Below are 21,761 nucleotides of genomic sequence, written 5' to 3'. Positions count from 1 at the left end.
AACAGCGGTGCAACTAAGGCAGCACAAGAAAGAACACGGCCCATGTGCACACCCCGAGCTGTTTATTTCACAGGGAATACAGATATTTATAATACCGAAATACCGATTCTTAGCAAAAGCCGTGACAAGAGGCTAAATTATCTTCTTATTGTTAAGACAACGACAGCAATGCTTTTCACGCAAGCGATTAGAAGCGTTATTCATGGGTCTGCAAGCCTGAACTTTGCTGGTTGTGTTCGAAACAATCATGCGATGTGTCACGTTTCTGAGTTCGCTGTTATAAACATGCCATTTTCCCGTCGAATAAAGAGTTGGTAGTGTGCGCACGTGTCATGTTCTTTCTTCTGCTGCCTAAGTTGCGCCGCTGTTCTGTTGCATCACGCACCAACTCGCCCAACAATCCGTTATTTTAAATCACATTTCAAATGTAACGTCCTTTCTCTTAGATCCCTAGCTTAATAGTTTCATATGCTAGCATTTTACATGCTTTCAAAGTACTTGTATTTTATATCTGTGCAGTGCTTCCAATTCTTTCACTCCTCCTGTGCTTGCAACCTTTCTTTCTGCATTAAATAAATTTGGCATATTTGTGGCTATTGCGCTTCGTTAACGTTGTCACTACGTAATTAATCATTTACAAGGTAGACTCCTTCGTTTTTCCTTACTGCTGTATTATATATTTGGTGTTTTATTTTAATGCGCACCATGTATAATGCCCGAAAGGATTGTTAGGGTACCTGATATATATAAACAAATGCGTAGACCTGGGGTATTTTGGGCTTTCTATACTAGATCGTGGGAGGGAACAGCGCGAACAAGACGACAGACGAAGCATGAGGACACATAGACGAGTGCTGACTCGAAACTGAATTTTTTATTTCAATAGGACGATGATAGACATTTTGAAGTTGTTTCGGGAGTGTGCAGATGGTCTGTCGTTTACCTCTGAAGTGCCCTTGAAGGATTCTCTCCAGTTTCTTAGTATTAAGTTGTTTTTCAAGAACGACAATGTTTGTTGGCTTTACTCTCCAAGATCCAAGAATCAGGTTTTGCACTATTCTTCCGGACATTAAAAAAATGTAAAAAATGGAATAGCTGTGTCTGCCCTCCGCTCGAGCTTGCAGAATTCTTGTTTTCACCGGATCGAAGAGAGTGTATTGTTACAGGTCAGCAGGCTGAAAACCGCAGGGTACCCTGATCTGGTTATTTCGGCAACGTGCGAAAAGTTGGTGCGGCTGGTGAGGACGGATTTCGTCAAGTCAAAGAGGGACAAGGCATGTAAGAAAAGGGCGGTCATCCCCTACATTCACAAAGTAGTCCATAATCTGAAAAATGTAGCTGGTAGGTTTGAAGTCGAAGTTGTTTTTTTCGGCACCTTGTATGTTGAGCGGGCTTTTCCGGGCCGTTAGGAACCGTAGTGAAAATGTATTAGGAGTTAGTCCGTTCAAATGCCCTGTTACTCACAGGTCACCGTTGGTGGAATGCGCATGCTCTGTAGTCTATGAACTGCCACTCTCGTGCAAAAAAGTCTACATTGGTCAGACAGGCCGCTGTATTAACGTTCGCTTGAGGGAACATCTTAACTCACTATTAGACACCAGATACTCTCATCTTAAAGATCACTGCCGCGATTGTGGGAAGGCAAATGATAAAAAGAAACAGAAAAAGTGCCACCCTTTGGTCACAAAAACTAAAATTTTGTTTAGACACCGGGATAAGTTGACCATGGAGATTATGGAAGCTTACTTCATAAGGAAGAAAGAATCACAGTGTATCAGCCAGCCTTCTTAGGCATTAGTTAACAAAGAAGTATCGTTGCTAGATAATTCCTGACTTGTCTCATTTTGGTTCTCAGGGGTGCCTTTGTTCGGAGTTCACCACGTGGCATATCGTGCGATTGGTGATCTTGATTCCACTAGACCAATGATCGTTGCTCTGTTTGTTCAAGTGATTATGATGTATATATGTTTTCTTTTTACAATAAAAAATTCAGTTTCGAGTCAGCGCTCGCCTTTGTGTCCTCTTGCTTTGTCTGTCGTCTTGTTCGCGCTGTTCCCTCCCACGATGTATTATTACAAACTCGCCCAGCTATCCATCCTTCTTTTTATACTAGAGGGCATACGATGCCTCTTTTCACCAGTGGTATTTTAGTCAGAACGTTTTCTAGGCACCTCCCTGCTCATCACTGCCTCACAGAGCTGCTTACACCGTAGTTTTTATTTCTTTGCAAGTTTTCTGTACTCATAGATAAGGCACGAGTTCATTTCTTATACTGGTGTCCTGTAGCATACCCAAATTATTCTATCAAAGCCTCCTCAGTGGGATGTAACGATCTAGTGTTAGGCCACAACTGCAGCTTTTTTTAAAGAAAGCCTTATAGGGCGCATTGGCAATGAAACCTGCATATTTGTCGCGGTTAATTAATGTATTAACGTAAAAGTGGATGTATAATATAAATTTCGTTCCCAAATAATTCTTTTTTATTAGGTGACGTCCAGGCTGATGGTCAGCAAGTGACGCATGCCGTCCACTGTTTGGTGTAAGAAAGAACGCACTTGATGATGGTGTAATGGTTGCAGAAAGGTAGCCGCTGATTTCTAGCTTCGTGCTGCATATTGGTCAGGGCCACAGCGTATCCATGATGAAGAGGAAATTGAGAAGTGTGCTTTCATGAATTCGGGGGCTTCAGCTGAGTGGCACGTGGCGTTGTCTATGTTGGGGGCGTTCGAAGTTGACTCAAAGGGACGAAAAGTATAAAAAGAAAGCGGCTTCTTGACATCGTATCAGGGATAAAGCACTGCGCTGGGAGGACCACCTTGCGCTATCCATTGTATTTTCGCGCTAGTTCCAGAAGAAGAGTGGTCGGGGGCTGCGGTGGGCGCAAACGCACGCCATGGAGCATTTACTGAAAGCAAGGAAAACAATCCCAACTTCCGCCCCATCTTGGCGCGCCACGTGATAGGAAGTTCTCAACTACGGAGCCTGCCTACATTTATATATAGCCTGAAAGAGCGACTGCGAGGCCGGCTTGGTAAAACTCGTCGAGCAAGAAGCCTCGCTGCGGAGAACACGCGCATGTACCGCGTCGCCAGATGTTTGGCCACGGCGCGTTTCCCTCGAGAATAACGGGCCGCCTCGCCCTTGCGGTGCGCGGCTGCACGCGGTTTGCTGAGCGGCAGTGAATACTGCCAAAGCACTTGAGCTCGGCGTGCCAAGATTCGCTCCAAAAGCGTGAAACTTACGGAGCTGGCTGCTGGTTCACGGGGACTCGTCCGAGCGCAGGAACGCTTGAAGGGAAACAAGGGTGTATGGGTGCGCAGTCGGAGAGCTTCGCAGTTTTCTTTACTCTGTGCTGTCGTTGCTATTCCGTCCGGTACAGTGTTCAGTCTCTTAAACTTTGGCCGCACGCTCTTAAGCTGTGGTTTCTATTCCGTCCAGTGCTGCGCTCACTCCCTTAAACTTTGAGCGCGAGCTCTTAACACGAAAACGCCTATATGGGTGTAAAATGGGAGTAAGCTGTCCTGTGGCGCAATCTCCTTTATAAAAGGGCGTGCACCAGAGGAGACCTTGCTCCCTTTTTACTCACTTCTTTTCTGTTTAGAGTGCAGTGACGGTAGCAAAACACGGCACAACGTATGCTAAAGTCGTTGAAAAGCGCACAGAACACCAAGCAAGAAAAGAGGTACGACTTAATGCCATCTCTTTTTTTGTTCTCCGTCGTCTGTGAGTCTTTCCACTCCGGGAGATAAAAGGGTCGAATAGATGGGGCGTGTGTGAGAAAAGATGTTAAATGAAAGCGGCGTAGTAGGAACCACTTTCCTCGTTACGCTTAGCAACACTTGAAAACCAGGTTCGTGTGGTGAAAAAAACAAGTTTTCTACCGCGGGAAATACGCAACATTCATGATTGACTTCCGAGGTGGTGTACCCTCCTCTCTACTTGTCGCTGCTGTTCTCGATTTCTGTGAGTTTTGTTGTGTTCCCTTCCGCGCATCATCCCCACGGATTTTCTACGATGCCGTGCGGTTGCGCGTAACTTTGATCAAGCGCATTGCTAGAATATATGGGCAAAACGCGAGCCATTACTAAACTTAATTCTGCCCACCAGGGTTGAATTTCTCGACACAAACATGTTGGCTTCACCAAAAACGAAAATTTCTCCTCTATGTTCATTTGCGATGAAAACTTATGCTTATTAAAGACGTGCTTTGCAAGGAGATTGTCATTCATTTTTTTTTTAGCCTTAATCATTGCCAAAAGGCCAAAAGGGAATTTACGTATACTGATGGGTAAAGGCTTGCTGAGCGGATGCAGTCGAGAAGGGGGTGGTAATAGAATCCCTGTGTCCAAGGAGCATTGGTTGCTGCGCTACCCAGCGAGTTTAGTCTCGCAGAGGTAGTGCATTTAAGTGTCAGCAGCGTTTAAAAAAACTTGGCCAACGTAATTTGTATTCAGCGAACTAGACATACGATAGAAACATTTTAAGAAAGCCTCGAGCGTGATCACATTCCCTTAATATTTTTATTTCATGACAACCAAAAAAACAGCCGCGGCCTTCGCTCTTAAGCGGGCCGCGGCTTCGCTTTGTTTCCTGTAGCATTCGGGGAGCTACAGAGCGTGCCACAGTGGCGTCTGTGGGAAATGAAGGTGGACAGCAGCCTGAGTGCGCATCGCTTCCCCGCCGCCTTTCCGCTCGCGTGGCAAGCGCTCGCATCGCATATGATAAGCGGATCACTGCTCGCCAGTCCCAATAACCCTATTTCTCAGCATTCAGGCAGGCGTGCCAGGTTTATTTCAAGTCGCGTTTGTCATATTAGCTTATCTCACGCCGGATGTTGCTGCACATCAGGCAAGAAAAGCTCAAAGAAGCTGTGCTACGTGCTGGTTACTTTTTAAGGGAAGCGTGCACGTACCGGCGGCATGCATTCGCTTTAGAGCGAATAGCTTTACAGGTCCAGACATGTTGTGGGAAATAAATCGTTGAACACTCCAGGAATAATGTAGAAATGCTCTTCGCTAGTCCTCATCGTCCCAGCACCTTCGGTGACCGAGAATAAAGAAAATATCTTTCGTGCACTTCCTTTCCAAAGCTACACGTGAGCGTCTACTGCGCGCTGCCGCGAAGAAACCAGCTCAGCATGACAACACTAATGAGAAACGTGTAGGGTTTTCTTCACACAGAACAATTTTTGCTATTCATCCTGACTACTTGCTAATGTGCGTCACTGCTTCGAAATACTGCGGTCAGTCTAGGTCCCGAAATCTGTAGGCAGCAAGGCCGGACTAAAGCCGGCTGTGTTGCTAAGCTCCTTATCTGTGCAAGTGGTTAACAGTGCTCAATCCTAGTTCCTAAGGAAATTTATAGATAGTACGATCTAGTAAAATATCATAGCAGTGTGAGTATACATCGAATACAACCACTGAAATTGGTAACATTTCCAGACATTTTTCAAACATGAGTAAAGTATTCTGGGTAACAATCTCCTTATTTAGGTTATTCCAGTCTGCAACTGTCCTCGGAAAAAAAGAATATTTAAAACAGTCATTTCGCGCGTTCACAGGGGTTATTGTGAAAACGTGCCTTTGTCTCGTATTATTACCTGAGGAGTGAGCAAAAAATTGGGAAGTATTAACTTTAAATGACCATTCACTGGTTAAAAAGAAACTCTAATCGGCAGACATGACACAACAATCTGTCCGCTCCTTCAGCCTGGAAACAAAGTTCACCGATGCCCTGACTTTCTCCGAATGTAGTCTACTCAATCGCTTTGGTGTACCGTGTCATCAAAGTTATGACGGACACCTGTGGAGAAATTCTCCATCTGTCGCAAGGCGAACGCAGAACAAGGCGGCCTTTTCAGCGCCAGGAAAAGAACGCTGCACTAACCTAGTGGGCCCAGCCCAGCGCGAGAGAGCGCTTGCGCGCAGATAAGCTGGGAAACATGTCTAGGAGCTAGTCACTCCACAGAATGAAAATCTTTCAGACTACAACCATCGGCTAGATATTAAGTGAACGAAAATAAATCACATTAAACTGTTGTCACGCCTTACCTGCCGAAACTAGGAAGTGCTTTAACCATATGTGTGCAATCTGACTGCTGCCCTCGCGTATGAGAAAACATCAAACGCAGAAACGTGCTCCGTAAAATTTTGGCCGCACCTGTACACGGCTTCAGGTAACAAATTAGGATTCTCAGGGACAAGGACGAGCCGCTCGCCGAGATAACAAATGTGAACTTATAATAGCCGCTAAGAATCATTTTCCTCTTAGGAGGGTGATAGAAAATTAACCACGAATGGCGTTGAAAGGAAGGAGTATTCGTAAAAGTTTTGAGCAGGAAATAAATGTTAGAGACCTTCTGAGGAACTGGATGTTCTCTTCCTGCCTCTGGAGTCCGGTTTTCATCATGATCGCCTGGAAGACGCGTCGGTCCAGCACCCACACTTTGGCCTTCGTCACCGCTGCGAGAGAGAGAAAGAGACATCTCCCACCGCGGCAAACCCATCAGCTGGCCGATATCATGCTCAAACTCAGAATATGCGGTTAGGGAGGCAAAGAACGGCGCAGGATCATTCCACGACATTCAGTAGTCTACTGCCAGAAATTTGCTCATGCTCCAGGATGACAGGCAAGTTGTGCTGCGCAGACTCCACAGCGCTAGAGCAGTGCTCTGCGATGGAGGCGAAGCGATAATGTTTAAGCGCGTACGGGCTTAACAGCCCCAGAGAGACTATTCCTAACGGGGAAATCACGCCCACTTTACTATTTTTCTCACGGCATACCTCTCCAGCGCTACAGACATATGCGCCAACGACTGTACTTCTATCTAGCACTTAGTTGCTCTCGGGCGACCTCTTTTAAGAGGGGACTGAGGATGACCTAGTACGGAGGTGAGCTCATCACACGGCTGACTCCTGTTAGTGTGTACTGGACTATGCGAAAGTAATGTCACACTTCAAGATAACCTTCCAGGTCCTGTGTGTGGACAGTCTACAAGTATTTCTGTGTGGGCGGTCACATCTTAGCCTTACACACTTCTGCGGGGCACATTTCCTACGCACGACCATGATATGGAAGTGCATGTGATTGAGGATACGATAGTAATCTTTTTTTTTTCAGTTTTCTGTGTCAAGAACTTTAAACGTTAGTTTAATTTCCATTAAAGTATTTGTTTGGGCTAGTCGGTACATTGTTAAAACAGAAGACACAGCGCACGAAGGACAGGACTAAGGCAGAGACAAACACAGCGCTGATTTGCGACTAAAGGCTTTATTGCTCGCACGCAATAAATAGGCGAAAAAGGAGCACAATCAACAGATACAGCAGCATCAGTGATGATTGTAAAAAAACACAACAAACAAAAGCACAAAATCGCATCCTACACTGGCGTATTTAACTGTTAAGACAGGCAATTTCTTTTTGTGTTAGCGTGAGGGAAGGCTTGATGACGCAATTGTTAAGACACCGGTGAATTAAAGGAGCTTCAACGATTTCCCGCGTACGTTGGTCCTTATGTTTATACAGTATTGTAGTACGGCTGAAAAAAGGGGTGCATTTAGAACAAACCCAATGTAGAGCCAAATTGCTTTTGGGGGGTGGTTTTAGGGAGCGTTTATGCTCACTTAGGCGATCATTGAGACAGCGCTCTGTTTGACCAATATAACAGCGCCCACAGGATAGCTCTATTTTATAACTGAATAATGGAATTGAGTGGGCGAGTTGGTTTTCCATCTTGACAGTGAAATACACAACATTTTTATAGCACTGCGCATGTGGTGATTCGTGATGTTTTTCACATTCGGCAGGTGGAGGTCCTTCACGGTTGACGGTCTTACACAAGCGCTGGAGCTTGTTAGAGGCAGAAAAGAGGACTCAGACCCCGGCTTTTCCGGCAATTGTTTTCAGGCTATGTGACACCTTGTGCACATAAGGTATCACCGCGAAGTTTCGATTTTCTTAAAGAAGGGAACTCGTTGTTTTTGTCCTGAATTCGGCACGAATCTTCACCGCTACAGCGCGCAGGATGTGGTCTGGAAAGCCGGCCTTTTTCAGCGCTCATGATCTGGCATCTGAAGCTAGACTGCATTTGATGAGAACATATCCTGGAAATGGCATTTTTTAGGGCTGCTGCCACGACGCCTCGTTTCATTATTTTTGAATGAGAGGATGAGTATGATAAGATCCCTTTTCGTGCTCGCGGTGCGTAGCGCCAGCATACCCCTTCGTCGCACATCATTATCTGTTGGTCTAGAAAGCGAATGCTGTCATGATCCGGAACTTCCATCGTTAGTTGAAATGGTCTTAGATTAGACCTGAATAAAGTGAGTATATCACTAGATTGCTTTGCAACGCTGTGGCCACTTCTTAATCGGAAAATCACCGGAAAGTCATCGGAACACACGTACCACTGAAGACGCAAGTAAGGCTTGGTGTAACTTTTGGTCCAAGGAAGCTAGTAGACAGTAATGAGGAACGGAGCGACTCCCGAGCCTATACGCACGCCCTCCTTCTGGATAAAGTAGCTGCCGTTGAATGACACGACCGTCGAGCGCAGATATAGATCTAGTAGATCAAGGAGGCTGGCAACGTCCATTCCGCAGTGGTTTTGAAATTTGCATCTCTCAAAAACGCCGATCTCAAGCTAGTCCTAGTCAAAGCTCAAGCTAGTCAAAGAAGGTGGGTTTGCCGTTCTTCCGTCGGATGTTTACCACAAGAAAGCTCGAAATGCCATAAGTGAAAATTTTCTTCTTCTAAAAAAATTCCATCCGAATAAGGCAAACGAGGAACCACTCCTCAGATGTGAAAGGCTTGGCTTGGACAAGCTGGCGACCAGTGTAAAGAAAAGCACCAGCTTTAGCTTGCAATGCTTCTTCTCAGCATAAACCCACAAGAAGGAACGTTCTTTCCGTGTCATTGTAACCGAAAAGGGCACTTGGCAACTTGCCCTCGGGTTCTACTTAAAAAACTGTTTTTCGGAACTAACCGTCAGTGACCCTTTCCTTGTGCGCCGCCCAGCCGCTGTGTCTGAACTTTTTTAAGGAGAAACCTTTAAAAATGTCAGCGCCTTGTCTGTTGACATCAAGGACATGTTCTATTCCCTCCCTGAAGACAGCGCCCACCGCGCCGTGGGTCGAGCAACTGACTTGTACGGTGCTACCAAATTTCAAAACCACTGCGGAATTCACGTTGCCAGCCTCGTTGATCTACTAGATCTATATCTGCGCTCGACGGTCGTGTCATTCAACGGCAGCTACTTTATCCAGAAGGAGGGCGTGCGTATAATCTCGGGCCTCGCTCCGTTCCTCAGTGATTGTCTACTAGCTTCCTTGGACCAAAAGTTACACCAAGCCTTACTTGGATCTTCAGTGGTACGTGTGTCCCGATACGTTGATGACTTTCCAGTGATTTTCCGATTAAGAAGTGGCCACAGCGTTGCAAAAGCAAGCCAGTGCTATACTCACTTTATTCAGGTCTAATCTAAGACAATTTCAACTAACGATGGAAGTTCCGGATCATGACGGCATTCGCTTTCTAGACCTACAGATAGTGATGTGGGACGAAGGGGTATGCTGGCGTTGCGTACCCCGTGCACAAAAAGGGATTTTATCATACTCATCCTCTCATTCCAAAATAGTGAAACGAGGCGTCGTGACAGCAGCCCTAAAAATGCTATTTCCAGGTCATGTTCTCATCAAATGCAATCTAGCTTCAGATGCCAGATCATGAGGCTGAAAAAGGCCGGCTTTCCAGACCACATCCTGCGCGCTGTACCGGAGAAGATTCTTGCCGAATTCAGGACAAAAACAACGAGTTCCCTTCTTGCAGAAAACCGAAACTTCGCGGTGATACTTTATGTGCACAAGGTGTCACATAGCCTGAAAAGAATTGCCGGAAAGCCGGGGTCAGAGTCCTCTTTTCTGCCCCTAACAAGCTGCAGCGCTTGTGTAAGACCGTCAACCGTGAAGGACCTCCACCTGCAGAATGTGAAAAATATCACGAATCACCATATGTGCAATGCCGTAAAAATGTTGTGTATAAGATAGAGCTATCCTGTGGGCGGTGTTATATTGGTCAAACAGGGCGCTACCTCAATGATCGCCTAAGTGAGCATAAACGCTCCCTAAACCCCCCCCCCCCCCCCCAAAAAAAAAAAGCAATTTGGCTCTACATTCACTTTCTTGTAAATGCACCCCTTTTTTCAGCCGTACTGCAACACTGTATAAACATAAAGACAATGTACGCGGGAAATCGTTGAAGCTCTTTTAATTCACCGGGGTCTTAACAATTGCGTCAGCAAGCCATCCGTCACGCTAACACAAAAAGAAATTGACTATCTTAACAGTTAAGTACGCTAGTGTAGGGTGCGATTGTGTGCTTTTGTTTGTTGTCTTTTTTGACAATCATCAGTGATGCTGCTGTATCTGTTGACTGTTGTCCTTTTTCGCCTATTTATTGCGTGCGAGCAATAAAGCCTTTTAGTCGCAAGTCAGCGATGTGTTTGTCTCTGCCTTAGTCCTGTCCTTCGTGCGCTGCGCCTTCAGTTTTAATTTCCCTACTTCTTAGATTAAGCCCTATTAAATTGCTTTTGCTTGTAACGGCAGTCGTAACTCTCGTTTTTTTTTCGACATGGCTGTTTTTTCACACGAACATTTCTTTTCACTGCATTATCACGCATTCCTATAAGCGAAGCACAGAAAGAGCGTACCTTTGACGCTAGCCGTGCGGGTGCAGTTGTACAGTATGGCCAGCTCTCCGAAAGCCTTTCCGGGTCCCATGCGGCCCAGCACTTGGTCGTCCTTCTCCACCTCCAGCTCGCCCTCTGAGAGTGATCAAAAGAATCAATCAATTAATCAGTCAATCAATCAGCCTTCTTCCCATGATATAATTCGCATTTATTTTAGACGTATGGTACTGATTAACCCAATCGCCGCATCTACAACAGCAGAGAGCAAGTTGGCAAAAATAAAACATCACATCCTGGTTCACATTTCGTACTTAACTAAAATGGAAAATGTAATGCAAGGAAATACATTATACCTTTGAATTATAATTCGCTCTCCAAAAAATACGCTTGAAATACAAATTAACGACCTGAAAAGAGCAGTTAGAAACAAAGCGGTAGCGCCCGAAGGTACGCAATAATGCTGCCTTTTTTTCTTAATCATTGCTCACACCCCTGAATCCCTGGCTTTAGCTAAAAATTGGTAATTTGGTTTTTGAGGAAAGGAAATGCCGCAGTAACTCTGTCACATATATCGCCGGACACCTGAACCGCGCCGTAAGAGAAGGGAGGAATGTGGGAGTGAAAGAAGAAAGAGAGAAAGAGGTGCCTAGTGGAGGTCTCCGGAATAATTTCGACCACCTGGGGATCTTTAACGTGCACTGACATCGCACAGCACACGGGCGCCTCTTGTGTTCCGCCTCCATCGAAACGCGGCCGCTGCGGCCGGGTTCGAACCCGGGTACTCCGGCTCGGTAGACGGGCGCCTTACCACTGAGCCACCGCGGCGGGTAGGCTTTAGCGCATGACGCAGAACTTGGCCTGGCGCGAAGCTGGCCGCGCACACAAATATCTGGCTTTAGCGCATAACGCAGAACTTTCCCTGATATTTGTGTGCGCGGTTTAGCTGAGCCAGCTTCGCATGAATCCTTGACATTGGCTGAAATCTGCTGGTACATTTTGTAAACGACGTGCAAGTTTTCGAAAACAGCCGTAGAAAATGGCAAGAGCACAGCATATACTGCTTTCTGGCGCACATGTTTTTTTCCCCCTCTGCTCACGGTGTTTATTCAAATGATGTCCAGCCTTATGGACTGAATCCACCATTCTCATATCTTCTGCGGGAGACCTTCGTTCTCTCACTTCTTCAGTGTCCATCCTCATGAAAGACTAAGACAAACGTGAAAGCCAGTGGCGCTTGCTCCCCGCTCTGTCTGTTCGCCTTCCTCTGCGGCGCTAATCAGACATCGCTAATTGGCGCGGATCGCAGCCGGCGGCCTCCGTGAAGGAGTATCATTTCTGTCATTTCTGCCCCTCCGCACACTGCCACGGGGAAAGAAAACTAATCGCTGGAGCGCTCAGTGAGCAACTCGGAAACGTTTCTTTCACGGCCGTTCAGTAATGGGCTCCGAAACGTACGTCACCCATTAGTGGCGGCTTGCACGAAGGAGGCACAAATCGAGCGGCTAAGCTATTTTATCGTGTGAGACAGTATCACATCTGGAAATAATCAATAATAAAATAAAATAGCCATTGGCACATTTCCTCCCGCTTTCAGGGCCTCTGGGAGAAGCAGCAATACTTAATGAGTTTATCTCTGTGCTCTGTCGGTCGGTGCTGTACGCAAGTTTGACGACGAATTTCAGTGCTTTTCTTGTTTGTCCTGCTCAGTTCACTTGCTATTCAGTAGTGGCCATCGTGAGTGCAGCGAGCTGGGGACGAGATGATAATAAGCTAAAAGATGGCAATTTCCGAAGCGTAAAGGGAGGTTTCATCGAAAATAGAATTTAAAAACTTGCTGGCTAATGTACGCCTGGGCTGCCGAACACGGACTGCTTCTGTGAATTCATAGATTTTCCCCAGGAGCTCACGTGTTCTTTCATGTGTACCGTGTTCTTAGGCTCATTGGTCTTCTTCTTCCAAGCTCACGTGGGCGACACGTGACGCCTTACAGCATTGTCAGTAATAGCACATGTATTCATCCCTTTCGGCGCTCTTCTCTCAGCGGCGCGCCCATTGCTTTTGGCTATCGAAAAAACGACGGGGTATGCTATGTGCCTCGTATTCGTGCATGTTAATGCTACCTTTCAAAAGAAGTTAAATTACATTATTGATTACTTTCATGAAAGTAAAGGCATTACATACCAGTTAGATAGCGCAATTTCAAGTACTTCTGAATTTCAATTTTCACACATGGTAAATAGTACACTGGATGCAGCTCCAAGAAACATTTCAGATTGCTCATTTTGCTGCATCGCGTAAGCAGCTGAGCTTCAAGATGGGCGTCGAAACTTATGCCCTCCTTTGAAGATAGGCCGCCCTTCGCCATGCTGGATAAACGTTCTACGTTTTAGGGCAACCCTGCCTTGTGCAAAATGAAATATGTGAAGCCAGGGATACAAATAAAAATCGTAAAATCGCATGTCGGTACGCCTGTGATGGCATGAAAGACCAGTAGATATGTAGCTTTCCCTTTCCACAGCTCCAAGGCGGCGGCTACGGCCGCGCGTCCAACGTTGCTCGCTTGCTTGCCCAGGCCTTCCGGGCGCTGCTCGTGCTTTCGAGGTGCACGACCCGGGAAACGAGAGATCAAATGTTGTCGACGCAAAGAGTAGAAGAGCAGAGGTGCATTCTTAATAAAAATATTTCTGCCAGTAACTAATTCCCTTCGCTCCTAAACTGCTACCCAAAAGTAATTCATCACATTTCTAAATTAGTAGACCATGAAGGTAAATAATTACGGTACAGATTACCCAAAAAATAAATAAATTACTGCAATTCTATTAGAGTAACTTAATTACTACAACTGGGGAGACCGCAGTACGATATTAACATTAGTATTATTACGCCGCGTAGCGGCTTACTGAGGAGTTCGATGAAGAAGAGGGAGGTGTGTGCAGACTGATCTGGGCTCTGAGCTGGTTACGCCAAGCTGTGGTCCGACGAGCTCTCACCTGTATTAAACCCATTTTATCTGCTACATTTGGTGCTGGGTGCGGGGTAAACACGTCGTGGATTCACCAGTACTCCGTCGCAGCCGCCTCCTAGCAAGTTTGCCACCTTTATCACCTGAAGAGTACATTTCAGTGGCTACCGCGCAAGCGACGCAGACCCAGGAACAGCGAGCTGAAGGGGAGACGACCTTGACCTAGCAGCGAGATCAGCGCGCATTCCACGACGAGACCGAATAGGACGTTGAAGAATGGCTAGGGCATTATGAAAGGTGCAGCAAGTGCAACTGTTCGAACTGTGCCGCCCGCATATACAACGTTGTTTTCTTCCTTGCTGGCACGGCTCTGACTTGGTTTGACAACCACGAGGAAACTCTCACGACTTGGAGCCGGTTTGTTGAAGATATTGTAACGTGGCGGCCAGCCGAAGAATGAGGCGTGATGAACCATGAAGAAGAGATGACTTTAATGGCCGCTGGCCTAGCGCGAGCGGTCCGTCCCGCGCCACTGCCAGCTTCATCGTCTTCGTCACACTACCCGGGGCCTCCGAGCGATCGTCCCGATCGGCAACAAACAGACGTGCGAAATGGTAATGAGTTTCACAGGATGGTGAAACGGAAAGGAGAAAGTGGTGAGGTGCTGGCCGCCAGAGTGGATGAGATGATGAAGGATGAGTCCCGGTCCACGAAGCATCCGGGCCGGAGGGTGCCAGGAGCTGACGGCGGAGGTCCGTGGACGCACCGGACGGCAGGGGCAGGGGGGCGGTGTCCTCATGTGTGGGTCTTGGGTCGGTCGGGTCTCGGGTCGGTCGGGTCTTGGGTCGTCGTGTCTTGTGGTCCGGGCGGGGGACGGGGCTGGGGTGAGCGGCGAGGTCGGTTCAGGTCGGGCGGGCTGGGGCATGGCCGGGCGGCGCGGACCAGGCACTCACGGCCGACGTCCACGGCAGGCGCAGGACGCCGAAGCTCCGGGACCAGGATGGCGATGAAGGGACGCCAGCACCTCACACCAAATGTAACGTGGCGGCCAGCCGAAGAATGAGGCGTGATGAACCATGAAGAAGAGATGACTTTAATGGCCGCTGGCCTAGCGCGAGCGCTCCGTCCCGCGCCACTGCCAGCTTCATCGTCTTCGTCACAATATCACGAAGACCTTCAGAGATACTCTAGCGGGAAAGGAACGGGCTGAGCATCAACTTTCCCAAAGAGCCCAACAACCCGGTGAAACATGCACGCGATACATCGATGAAGTATTGAAACTTTCTCGCATTGTCAGCCGGCAGATGCTAGAAGGAGACAAGGTAGGGTGCCCTCTCAAAGGGATTGCTGAGGGCGTGTACAACTTCTTGATTTCACGAGAAACCCTTGCTACGGTTGCAGGTGTCATAAAGCAATGCCTCGCATTTGAGGCGCTGAAAGGTGCACTGAAGAGGAATCTGAAGTCGTATTTTTACCGCTGTACCTGGATCTACACGTTCCGAGCGTTCTTGGAAACTTCGAATTATTGCCCTGTGCAGCCGATTTTCCTCATTTAAATCGAATTAACGTCGGGCTCCAGCCTTTTGTTTTAATTCTCCGAACACCCCTTGGCGGCAGCGGCAGCAAGGAAACGTTGCACCTTTCAGGCCTGCAGTCCATCCCTCTGCAGATTGCTGGCCACGCAACCAACTTCACCGATATCGTGCGCTGTTATCGCTTGAACCAAGAATGGCACAACACCTCCCGGCTTCACGTGACGGTCGACGTCACTAAACTGCAAGCACCGGCCGCCAGGACCAGTCCGGGATAAAGACGACGCACGCATCCACGGCCACCACTTGGCGGCAGCGGCAGCAAGGAAACGTTGCATCTTTCAGGCCTGCAATTCATCTCTTTTTGCAGATTGGAAACAGTTTCTTTATTTTGAAGTATTTGCTTCTTTGTTACTGCTGCTGCTGCTGCCAAGCTCATTGAAATTGTTCTTGTCAAAATGGATCCAGAAACTGTCGAAGCTCTAAAAGAGACACGCCAAGATCTGAAGGAAATGCGAGGGTCCCTTGAAAGGGAATTTCGGAAAGATTGGTTGGTTGATTGGGGTTTAACGTCCCAAAGCGACTGAGGCTATGAGAGACGCCGTAGTGAAGAGCTCCGGAAATTTCGACCACCTGGGGTTCTTTAACGTTCACTGACATCGCACAGCACACGGGCCTCTAGAATTGCGCCTTCAAGAAATTCAGCCGCCGCGGCCGGGATCGAACTCGCGTCTTTCGGTCAGCAGCCGAGCGCCGTAACCACTGAGCCACCGCGGCGGGTAATTTCGGAAAGAGAATCGAGAGGTACAAAAAAGCCTTGAATTTTTTAATGCTTTGAAGACCTGACCGCTGAGCTGAAACTCATGAGAGAAGAAAATGCTGCAATAAAAGCTGAAATTTTTTTTTATTTATGAATACTGCGATCTTGTACACAAGATCATAGCAGGTGGGAAACAATGTATAAAGACACAAAAATACAGACACTGCGCATTCTTCTGAATGCTGCGCATCCTTCTGAATGTATAGAGCTGAAGAAAACAGTGCTCGAAAACGAGCACAAAATAACACATCTCGATCAATACTCTAGGAACAGGAATGTATAAATCAAAGGCATTCCGACTTCAAAAGGTGAAAGCTTGCCAGCCCTTCTAGATAAGATAGGGAACTCCATAAAAGAACCAATCACAGTTCACCAATCACCAATCACATACTCGCAACATACTCACAGTAAATGACGTCGAAGTCTGCCACAGAGTGCCAGTCAAGAATTCCTACCAATCGGACATAATCGTTTAATTCTCGAGAAAAGCAAAGTGCGATTGTGTGATTGAAAAAGCTCGAAAAATACGCATTTCAACCACAGATCTTGGTTTCTAAGATGATGCTTCAGTGTTCGTGGATGAACATTTGTGTCCCCAATAAAAAAACTTCTTGGCATGACTGTTGCAAGAAAGAAGGAAAGAGGCTGGAGCTATACGTGGACCAGGGGCGGCAATATATTTATTTATTTATTTATTTATCATCATACCCACAGCGCCATTGGCTGGCATTACAGTGGGGGGGTAGAAGAAAAAGTACACAAATGCCACCGCGTGCAGGTGGTTACAAAAAAAAAAGATAACAATGAGATAGAAAGAACACGGAATTATTATACACAAAAAAATGTCACAGCATGGAAGAAAATGAATCATTTGATAATATGGACACTACTTCCTCAGGCAGCTTGTTCCATTCCGAAACCGTTTTGGGGAAAAAAGACATTTTAAAAAGGTCAGTCCGGCACCTGTATTCTTTAACTTTAAGTGAATTATCTCTACGTAAAGACACGTAATCAGGGTTGGCTATATATTTGGTTCTGTCTATTCCAGTTCTAGAATGAAATATATTATGAAATAATTTTAAACGCAGTACTTTCCTACGTTTTTGAAGTGAGTCCCAACCCAAAGATTTTTTCGCGCTCGTTACACTAAAATATCGCCCATAGTTATTGAAAACAAAACGAACGGCCAAATTCTGAACTCTTTCTAGCTTTTGAACGTCAAGCAAGGTTTTCGGATCCCAGACAGTGCAAGCATACTCAAGTATGCTTCTAACGTTTGTATTATACAGCAGTTCTTTAGTCTTTAAAGGGAAAAGTTTAGCGTTACGTCGCAGGAAACCTAAAACACGACAGGCTTTGGCAGTAACGAAATGCACGTGACGATGCCAAGACATTGAACTTGTTAAATATACACCAAGATATTTAAATTCCAACACTGAAAGCAGTCTGCTATTATTTATGTTATAAGTGAAACTATGGGGAACCTTCTTTTTAGTGAAACACATATGTACAGATTTTTGTAAGTTAATATGCATTCTCCAGTTCTCACACCACTGGGCCACTTTACACAAATCCTGTTGTAATGCATCGCAGTCACTTTGATCGTTAATAATTCTATACAATACACAATCGTCCGCAAAAAGACGCATGTATGAAGAAATACCTGAAAAGATGTCATTCATGTAAATTATGAACAGTAATGGGCCCAAGACGGATCCCTGAGGCACCCCTGATGTTACAGCCACCTCATGCGATTGTTTCCCGTTGACAACAACACATTGACGCCTAACTCTCAAATATTCTTTTATCCACCTAATAACGTTCTCATTTATGTTGTACCAGTATAATTTTTGTATTAATAAGGAATGTGATACAACGTCAAAGGCCTTCTTAAAATCTAGAAAAACACAGTCAACAGAATATCCCTTATCTAAAGCACTTGACAGGTCATGTACAAATTCGGTAAGCTGGGTGACACACGAGTAACCACTGCGAAAGCCATGTTGATTAGTATTTAATAATGAATGTATACTAAGATGATTCATAATACTAGTATAAAACACATGCTCTAAAACTTTGCATAATACACTGGTCAAGGACACTGGTCGATAATTTGAAACAACATTCCTAGGTCCCGATTTATGTATAGGTACAACATTAGCAAGCCTCCATTCATCAGGCAAGGAGCCTTCCTGTAATGACTTTGTGAAAAGAATTTGAAGGTACCTTGACAACGCAAAAGCGCAAGAAGAGAGCAGGATCGTGGGTAAGCCGTCCGGACCGGTGGCACTGTTATCTTTTAAGCGTTCTAAGAGCGACACAATTCCTCGCTGATCAAATTCAATGTTCTCCATGGGTTCCGTACAGTTCAAGGCAAGGCGAAAATCGGCAGGGCTATTGCTGTCCTCAGCAGAAAAAACTGAGCTGAAAAACGTGTTAAAGCACTTGGCTTTCTCCAGATTATCATGAACGATACTTCCGTTGTGATCGAGTGGCGGGATAGACAATTCATCCTTTCTGTTTTTTTTTATGTACTGCCAAAATTAATAGGCAAAGAAGTCTTACTCTTCACAGACTTTGCGCATTACCCACATTCGTGATCTAGATAAGATAGTCTGAGCAAGTTTGCCTCTTTTCACGACAACATAAAGCGTGGATTGAATATGGGCGACAACTTTTTCACATCACGCCAAGACGGTGCGGTACGTGCTAAATATGATAGAAACATAACCTTGATACATGTGAATGCCCAGGCTGCCAGGAACAAAGAAGAGCAAATCTTTGTACTCTTCGCCGCCCTTGATTTTGAACCAGATATATTTATGGTAACGGAAACAGGTTATAGAACTGAAACAGATGTACTTACACCGTCTGGCTACAAAACCTTCTTTGTAAATCGCTTCACTAAAAATGGGGGAGGCGTTATGTTAATGGCAAGACATGCTATACCTTGTCATCTTGTGTATTCCCGCACTTGTATAACGTCTTACTATGAAGTACTGACGGTCCGCTACAGCGACTTTCTTTTCTGTGTTTTATACCGACCTCCAAAAGGAAGTGTGCCGAATTTCTTGTCCTTTTTTGACGATTACCTTGGCTGGGTTAACGACAGCCATAGCAAATTGGTTCTAGTGGGAGATTTGAATATAGATGCTCTTAAAGTATCTCCGCGACAGCAAGAATTGTGCAGGATTTTGGAGTGCAGTGCCTTTTCTAACACAATCACGCTTCCAACACGCATTCAGAGTAGTACATCAACATTGCTTCATATGTTCATTACTAACATTTATGATCCAGATTTGACGTCTGTTGTAATCTGTGCACCTATTAGCGACCATCTACCTATATTTCGTATTACAACTCAACAAACTGCAATGCCACATATCGCACCTCAGAACTCCAGAACTTTCAGAGACGTAAACAGCTTTAACCTAACGGCATTTAGAAAGGAACTCTTGCAAACAGATTGGTCAGATGTTTGGCGCGCCAACACAGCCGGAACAGCGTATGAAATGTTTCTAAAGGGGTTCATCATTGCTTATGATAAGCATTTCCCTTACCTAACATTAAATCAACCGCGCAAAGGCAGAAAGCCGTGGATTACCAAGAAATGCCTAAAAGAAATACGTACTAAAAACAAACTATATGCAATATTTATAAATAAAAAAATACGGAAACTCTACTGCAATTCAAAGCTCAAATAAATAAGGTGAATACACTATTACGGTGCGAAAAAAAAGATATACTTACACAATCTTTTTGGCAATAATGCAATGAAAAATACAGATATTGGGTGGAGACGATTAAATATGCTTTTAGGTCGTAAGAGTAACGAGAAGACAGATATTGATGACATTACAGTAGACGGCACAGCCAATACAGGTATAGATTTAGCGGCCTCTTTTAACGATTATTTTACATCTCTTTGTTGCACCAGCAACCACAACGAAGATTGCTTGCTTTTCCTTAGGGCTCAGACGCGTGAAAGTGCGTTCTTAGCTCCTACCACTGTAGGAGAGGTAGTGAGTGTGTTTAGATCGCTAAACAATACTTAGTGCCGTGATGTCGATGGTTTGCAAATTAAATCAGTCAAACAAGTTATAGACGTAATTTTTCCTCTCTTAACATTCGTTTTTAACCTTGCTTTCATTGAAGGAGTTTTTCCGAAAAGAATGCAGGAGGCGAAAGTGACTAATACATAAAGGTGGTGATACAAATACATTTTCCAATTACCGACCAATATCCATACTTCCCGTATTTTTAAAAGGTTTCGAAAAGCTGATACATACACGCATGACTCCCTTTATCAGTAAGCACCATATACGTAATTACAAGCGCTCAGTTTGGATTCATGAAGAGCCTCTGTACAGAACATGCACTTTTGTTACAGAAAGAAGAAATATTAGAGTCTTTTGAGCGTGAGGAGTGCACTCTGGGTGTGTTTGTGGACTATTCAAAAACATTCGACCGAATTAATCACACTACCTTGTCTAAAAAACTGAACCATTACGGTTTTCGAGGAGTTTTTCATGAATTATTACAATCGTATCTAAAACACCGCAAGCAGCAAGTATGCCTTAACAATCATGTTTCCCATTTCCGCGACATAACAGCAGGTGTGCCACAAGAAAGCATACTGGGGCCGCTATTCTTCTGTCTTTATATAAATGATGTCGTTAACATAGATAATGCTACTAATTTCATCATTTACGCGGATGACACCACATTGCTTTTCACTGGGCGAGATCCTACTGACGTGGTTAACGATGCCAACCTTGTGTTAGCAAGACTTTCCTTATGGAGCGCGCCGCAGCGGTGGCTCAGTGGTTATGGTGCTCGGCTGCTGACCCGAATGACGCGGGTTCGATCCCGGCCGCGGCGGTTGAATTTCTTTGGAGGAGAAATTCGAGGCCCGTGTACTGTGCGATGTCAGTGCACGTTAAAGAACCCCAGGTGGTCGAAATTTCCGGAGCCCTCCACTACGGCGTCTCTCATAGCCTTAGTCGCTTTGGGACGTTAAACCCCATAAACCAACCAACCAACCAACCTTATGGAGCACTGCAAACTCTCTTGCAATTAATGCAACTAAAACAAAAGCCGTGTTGTTCCGGCCGAAAAATCGCAGAATAAACACTAATTTAGAAATAAAATACGGAACAGCTCCAATTGAAATTGTCCCTCAAATGAAATGTCTTGGCGTACTCTTTGAAGAACATATGACCTGGAACATGCGCATAGATTTGGTCGCAGCCAGGATTTCCCGCGTGTGCGGAATACTTAACAAATTACAGTTTTATTTACCCAGAAGCATCAAACTCATAATTTAGAATAGTTTATTCATGCCCCACATTAACTACTGCCGTTTAGTGTGGGCAACTACCACTTTTACCAACATTACCAAACTTCATAAGATTCAGAAGAAAGCAGTCCGTGCTATAACAAAATCTCCGTATGGCTGTCATACAGAACCCCTTTTTAAAGACCTCAATTTACTCTCAATACGTGACCTTCATAAAATGACCCTTCTTAAGCGCTATAAAATGGCCATAAAGTACAATAACAATTTCTTTAATACTGTTTCCCGTCTCACAAAAAGAAGAAAAGTGCGTGACACTCGCACGTCGCAAGAGTGGGAAGTTCCACGCACTCGCACTAACTACGGAAAGCAAATGCTTCATTTTCTGCTTCCCAGTTTTTTAAATAGCATTGTGTAAACTGATTTCTCTTTGTGGATTTGTATTTCCTTCTTTTTGGTTTCAATTT

General features: G+C 45.3%; 1 protein-coding gene across 1 annotated transcript in view; it reads right to left on the bottom strand.

Moving 5' to 3' along the window:
• Window positions 1-21,761, bottom strand: part of LOC149325953 (cGMP-dependent protein kinase, isozyme 1-like) — a 387,178-nt gene that overhangs the window by 100,483 nt on the left and 264,934 nt on the right. The window contains exons 4-5 of the mRNA XM_089562935.1: window positions 10,706-10,819; window positions 6,356-6,461 (exon numbers count right to left, since the gene is read on the bottom strand). Coding sequence (XP_089419061.1) covers window positions 6,356-6,461; window positions 10,706-10,819 — 220 coding nt within the window. The remainder of the gene's footprint in view (window positions 1-6,355; window positions 6,462-10,705; window positions 10,820-21,761) is intronic.

This window comes from Amblyomma mixtum, chromosome 10, assembly GCF_055824585.1.
Source record: "Amblyomma mixtum isolate Tamu chromosome 10, ASM5582458v1, whole genome shotgun sequence".
Lineage (NCBI taxonomy): Eukaryota > Metazoa > Arthropoda > Arachnida > Ixodida > Ixodidae > Amblyomma > Amblyomma mixtum.
Note: the sequence above shows the minus strand (reverse complement) of the source record. Positions and strands in the feature narration are given on the sequence as shown.